At 59.6% G+C, this 6,407-nt stretch overlaps 1 protein-coding gene across 6 annotated transcripts in view; it reads left to right on the forward strand.

The window, feature by feature from the left end:
- The window catches only part of NLRC3 (NLR family CARD domain containing 3), a 35,030-nt gene that overhangs the window by 25,269 nt on the left and 3,354 nt on the right, over positions 1 to 6,407 (forward strand). For 5 of the 6 annotated variants that reach the window (XM_027773192.1, XM_027773185.1, XM_027773181.1 and 2 more), the window contains 6 exons: positions 812 to 895; positions 1,564 to 1,647; positions 2,046 to 2,129; positions 2,570 to 2,653; positions 2,929 to 3,012; positions 6,044 to 6,127. In XM_027773192.1, coding sequence (XP_027628993.1) covers positions 812 to 895; positions 1,564 to 1,647; positions 2,046 to 2,129; positions 2,570 to 2,653; positions 2,929 to 3,012; positions 6,044 to 6,127 — 504 coding nt within the window. The remainder of the gene's footprint in view (positions 1 to 811; positions 896 to 1,563; positions 1,648 to 2,045; positions 2,130 to 2,569; positions 2,654 to 2,928; positions 3,013 to 6,043; positions 6,128 to 6,407) is intronic. The other variant, XR_003549925.1, reaches the window with a different exon arrangement.

The following is a 6,407-nucleotide window of genomic DNA, read 5'->3' on the forward strand; positions in this document are numbered from 1 at the left end:
GGTAGATGGATGGTTGGATGGATGGATGGATGGATGGGTGAATGGATGGGTAGATGGATGCATAGTTGGATGGATGGATGGGTGGATGTAAGGATGGGTTGATGGGTGGATGGATGGATGGGTGGATGGATGGATGGGTGTGTGGATGGATGGATGTGTGGATGGATGGGTAGATGGATGGATGGATGGATAGATGGATGGATGGGTGAATGGATGGGTAGATGGATGGATGGGTGGATGGATGTATGGGTGGATGTATGGATGGGTTGATGGGTGGATGGATGGATGGTTGGATGTGGATGGATGGATAGTTGTATGTAAATGGATGGATGGTTGGATGGAAGGATGGGTGGATGGATGGATGGATGTATAGATGCAAGATAGCTGGATTTGAACTCCAAAGCACTGAGCCAGGAGAACAGAGACCAGATTCCCATGACTGAGTAGGCCCCAACTTTCTTAGCCTCATGTTTACCATCTTCCCAGATGGCAGAAAAAGGCAGCATTTCCTGGCCATCCTTGCAAAAAGTACAACTTTCTCTCACTAAAAGGTTGACCCTGTCCATTGCCCCCAGCCCCTTCCAAGGAGTCAAGGAGGACTTGGATACCTGGGTCTCCTATAGGCAGCAGGTGGTCAACTGCAGACTTAGGCCAACAGGCTCTGGGCAGAACACGCTGTGCACTGTGCACCTTTGAGACAGCCGAGGCCCCCTCCCCTCACTGAGGGCTCCTCTGGGCTCTGACCCCCAGGTATAGCCCTGCCTGGCTGCTCTCAGAGGCTGGCCTCCTCTCCTCATCTCGTCTCTTCTAGGTTCTCCAGCAACGGCATTGCTGACGGGGGTGCTGCGGCCCTGGCCGAGGCCCTGAAGGTGAACCAGGGCCTGGAGAGCCTGGAGTAAGTCTGCCTGCCCACCCTCCAAGGGTGCTGACTGCCCTGGGTCTCTGCCTGGCAGATGGCAGGCCACAGCCCTGCACAGGGCTGCCAGCCAGGACCACCTCCTGGCCAGAATCTGCCCAACAGCAACCCCAGGCATGCTGTGATCTGCCTCTCCTGCTCTGTCCCCACCCACCCCATCCCACCCCACCCCACCAGTAGCATTTCCCTGGATGGTAGGGCGGAGTTGGCTGGAATGTTCAGATGACAAGCTCCACCTGCTCTGAGAAGCTGGTGCAGGTGGCTGAAGAGGGAGCAGCCGCAGTGGCTTTGGTGGGGGTTGGCCCAGAGCTGCCCTGAGCAGAGTCTGCTGTGGCTTTCTCTTGGGGCTGCTGTGTCACACACACACGCACACACACACACACACACACACACCCGGCTGTCTGGAGCCACCCATATCAGGTGGAGTCTCCACTTTGCATTTGCACTAAACCCACCTGCCCTGCCTTGCCCTGCCCTGCCCTGCCCTGCCCTGCAGGAGTTAGGGAGGGGAGGGACGGGAGAGGAAGGAGGGGCGAGGAGGAGGAGGCAGTGTCTGGGGGGCTTCCCAGTGTCCCACATGCCAGCCTGGCCCAGGCAGCTGAGCTGAGCCCTAGGACAGCCAGGCCAAGGGCACCATCCATCCTCAGCCTGCAGAGCAATTCCATCAGTGACCCAGGGGTGGCAGCACTGACCCGCGCCCTCTGTACCAACCAGACCCTCCTCAGCCTCAAGTAAGTCCTGGCCTCCCTCTGATCAGGGGTCGGCAGGGGCCTGGAACGTGGGAGGAAAGGGTCAGGGGAAGCCTGGGGTGGGGAGCTCTGTCCAGAACCCGCGCCTGCGCCTGCCTCTCTGTGGGAGCCTGCCCTGCTGCGCCTTCTGCTAAGTCCCCAACACAGCTGCCCCTGCCCTCATGTCCCCGGGTCCTGCCACCCTGTCCTGCTTGCCCCACACTGCCGATGGTCCTACAACAGGACGCTGGCGCCCTGCTCACTGGACGCCACGCACCAGCCCAGAGTGCCCAGGGCCCAGCCACGAGGTGTCCTGTGCTGCCGGACGCCTGCCCCAGGGCTCAAGCCCCACCAGAGGCCTGGTGTCCTGCTCAGGCTCAGGGCCTGCTCTCTCCCCGCAGCCTGCGTGAGAACTCCATCAGCCCGGAGGGAGCCCAGGCCCTGGCGGGGGCTCTCCGCACCAACAGCACCTTGAGGAGCCTGGAGTACGTGGCGGGTGGCAAGCCGGACCGGGCTTCCTGGCAGCTGCACCACAGCTGGGGAGGCGGGTGGGCCCTCCGCGCCCTTGCCACATCGCCAGGCTGAGCGGACCTGGTGGGGGGAGGTGGCAGGCGAGTTCCCATACTCCGGCAATGTAAGTGCCCAGGGTGAAGGACAGTGACGCAGGGCGTGGGGAGACACTCGGAGCTGATGTGGCGCCAAGCTACCAGGAGCGAGGGTCCCCATCCTGCTCAGCCATCTGTCAGCCCACTGAGCTGGGCCGGGCCTGCCCCTCACCATGGGGTTGTTGTCAGGCTCAGGACCAGGGTCCGGACCCACTAGTCCCAGCTAGACCAGCCTCCACCGTAGCCCTGTGGGCCTGGATCCCAGGTGGCCAGGGACAGGCTCCCCTGGCTCTGCTCACCGCAGCTGCTCTCTCCCGCAGCCTGACGGCCAACCTCCTGCATGACCAGGGAGCCCAGGCCATCGCGGGGGCGGTGGGAGAAAACCACACACTCTTGTCGCTGCAGTGAGTCCATGCCCTCCGCGTCCCCTTCACAGAGCCCTGGGACACACCTGAGCCCACTGTGGCTCCGAGGCACGCCCACGGTCCCAGGGCTGCGCCCTGTGCCAAGGTTGAGCTGTCACTGACCAGTGGCAGAAGGCGGGGGTCTGGTGCAGTGGCACTTGGGGGCTTTCCCTGGGGCTGACCCGAGAGCAGGAGAGTAGGGTGGGCAGGAACCCACCACTGCGCCCTGCATGGGCTCTGCCCCTGGGCACCCAGACACGTGTCTGTCTGTCCAGCCTGCAGTGGAACTTCCTCCAGGCCAGCGCCGCCATAGCCCTGGGACAAGCACTGCAGCGCAACGGGAACCTGACCAGCTTGGAGTGAGTGCAGCTTCTGCGGGGGCCGTGGGAGGGCGGGACAGGGACCTGGGTCTCAGTGCACACCCGGTGCAGGCCTCCGACGAGGGCCCTCGGCACAGCTTCCTCCGCCCTAAGACGGGCACGGTGTAGCCTTCACCAGCTCTTAAAGAACGCAAGTACACGGCAGCTTTACAGCGGCCTGAGCCGCAAACCAGGAAGTCCGCCCCGCTCCTTGGGGCACGGCCTCACATCAGCTCTGTGACCTTCCCCATGCCTGGCGTCACATTTGAAACGTGCGGTTCACTGGCTTCTAGCATATTCTGAGTTCCAGAATCCATTTTAGAACGTTTCTATCACCCCAAACGGAAACCCCATACCCACTGCAGCCACCCTCCACTCTCCCCTGCACCCCCGATCTGCTGTCTGTCAGGGCTGCCTGTTTTGGACATTTCATACAGTGCGTGGCCTTTAGTGGCTGACACCGTTCACTTAGTATAAAGGTTTTTTTGTTTGTCTTTCGAGAGGTTTTTCACTATAGGGCGCATGCACTCGCCAGAAAGAGACAGAAAGCAAGAAATCACCCCCCGGGGGCATGGCCACGCCACAATCCCTTCTCCTCCACTCTCCTCTCGGGATCTTGGGCATGCACCCACATGCGCCCGGCGTGAATTTAAGCCACTGGGTCCTGGACTCAAACCGCGGTCGACCACATGGGAGTCCAGCAACATAGCCATTACACCAACTGCTGGTCCCTTAGTATAAGGTTTTCAAGGTTCACCCTCGCTGTGGCACGTGGCAACCCTCTCTTTTGTGGCTGTATACATACTATTCCATCCGCGGCTACACATGTGTTGCTTCCCCTTCATCAGTCGGCGAGCATCTGGGTCATTTCCATCTTTTGCCTGTATGAATAGTGCTGCTATGGGGACCAGCAGTTAGCTAATGGCTATGTCATTGGACTCCCATGTAGCTGACTGCAGTTCGAGTCCCAGACCCAGTGGCTTAAACTCACACCAGGTGCGGGTGCGTGTGCATGCATGCTTAAGATCCCGAGAGGAGAAAGGAGAAGGGATTGCGGCGTGGCCATCCCCCCCGGGGGTGATTTCTCACTTTCTGTCTCTCTCTCTCTCTGTCTTTCTGGCAAGCACATGCGCCCCATAGCAAAAACCTCTCAGAAAAAAAATAGTGCTGCTACGAACATCCGTGTGCAAGTCTGAGTGTGAGTGTGACGTGTGCTTCCACTTCTCCGGGTACACACCCGGGAGCGGAGCTGCTGGGCCATGCGGTAACCGCGTTCGCCCCTTCGAGCCTCCACTGCTTTCACCCTTTCTTCACCCTCAGCTTCGAGGCTGTGGCCCTCTGGCTGGTCTCTCTCACTGATTCAAATGCTGGTCTTCTGTGATGACCTCTTTCCGGTATCTCCCCTCTCTGGAGCTCTGACTGCTCCCACGTCTCTGCCCCGACCCCTCAGCGTCTCCAGTCCAAGGAGCGCCCACATTTGCACCCCCGTGGCCTGCTTCTTAGCGGCCCACTTGACTGGAAATAACCAACCAACCGTGCGGGCTGGAAACGTCACCTTGCTCCCCGCTCTCACGTCTGATTCCTCTGCCAGCGCCCCCAGCCCTCTCCCCTCTGCTGCATCACACCCTCCAGGCCACCCGCACCGCACCCACTCCCCTGGACCAGCTGCATTGTCAGCCCACGTCAGCCAGCCCCTCTTGCTGGCCAGAAAGCTTCCTAAAATGTGTCTGCTGCCACCCTGCGTGGGTGCCTTACCGCTGCCCAGTGCCTGCCAGCGACGCGTAGCCGCTCCCCGAGGCTTCTAGGCCCTGAAGATGTTCCTGTGCACTTCAGGGATTCAGTCCCACGTCACTGCATCATGGTGCAGTGGCTTCGGGCCACGCAGGAGGTTTTTGCTATAGGGCATGTGTGCTCGCCGGAAAGACGGAGTGAGACACAGAGACAGGAAGAGAGAAATCACTCTCCCCGCTGGGGGATGGCCCTGCCGCAATCTCTTCCCCTCCATTCTCCCCTCGGGATTTTGAGCACACACGGACATGCACCCTGCGTGTTTTAAGCCACTGGGTCAGGAACGTGAACCGCAGTGGATTACGTGGGAGTCCAGTGATGTAACCATTACACCATCTGCTGGTCCCTGCATTTGTTGTTGTTGTTATGAGATAGCGTGTGCTCTCCCGAGAGAGTCAAAGTGAGAAATCTCCCCACAGGGGCCGGGCCACGCTGCAGTCCCTTCTCCATTCTCCTCTTGGGAGTTTGGGCACGCACACACACGCACCCGGCATGTTGTTCAGGCTGTCAGTCCAGAGCTCCAACTGCACAGTCAGCACGCGGGACTCGGCGGTTTAACCATCTTGCCACCTGCTGGCCCCACTGGAACGGTCCTAAAGTCATGGCCGTGAACTGCTCCTTAGCCAGGCCGCTGCCACTAGAGCCAAGCCGTTTACCGCTCCCAGCCTGCCTTCCCCTGCAACTTGGAACCCTGACGAGGAAGACGCCCAGGGACACTGAGGGCTGGGCTTTCCTGGTTGGCTTGGAGCACAGTCCAGTTTTTTTGTTCCAAACCTTTGACAGTAATTTCCCCAAACCCCTCTTTTCCTTTCTCTTCTTCTTTGTGCCTGTGTTTGCTATGGGGTGCGTGTGCTAGCTGGATGTCTCCAGTGAGAAACCGTCCCCTGGGGTAAGGCCAAGCCGCAATCCCTTTTCCAGGATTTTGGACACGGACACACATGTGCACATGTGATTTTCAAGCCGCCAGGTCTGAGACTTGAACTGCTGAGTCAGCCATGTGGATCCAGCACTTTAACCACCATACCACCTGCAGGCCCGTGTGTCCCTTCTCTTACTCACGGTCAGACACTTGCCATCCCCAGACCCTCTGGTGGCAGTTATGAAGCCGCAGCCGTGGCGGCTGTGCAGGAAGGGCAGCCCGGGAGCGTGTGCCTCCGTGCGGTAATCCGAATTAAATCGGGAAGCCCCACGCACAGGAGCTGGCCTGTGTGCCCCGCACCCGAGGGTCATGCGCTGTGTTCAGTTTACAGGAGAACGCCATAGGGGACGAAGGCGCGACAGCTGTGGCCAGCGCACTGAAGACGAACACGGCCCTTACGGCTCTCTAGTAAGTCCCGGAAGCCGGCCCTCACGTCCCGTCTGCTGAGCGCCACTGTCTACAGGCGTGGACCGTGTTGGATTTCCCTGTATCATATATGTCCACATACATACTATGTGAATCGCGTAGCTACCTCTAATATCTGTATTTAAAAAGCCAGACCAGGGACCAGCAGTTGGCGTAATGGCTATGTCGCTGGACTCCCACGTAGTTGACCGCGGTTCACATCCCGGACCCGGTGGCTTAAAACTCACGCCAGGCGCGTGTGCATGTGTGCCCAAGATCCCAA

This window comes from Tupaia chinensis, unplaced genomic scaffold (genome assembly GCF_000334495.1).
Source record: "Tupaia chinensis unplaced genomic scaffold, TupChi_1.0 Scaffold000042_2, whole genome shotgun sequence".
In the NCBI taxonomy this organism is placed as follows: Eukaryota; Metazoa; Chordata; class Mammalia; order Scandentia; family Tupaiidae; genus Tupaia; species Tupaia belangeri.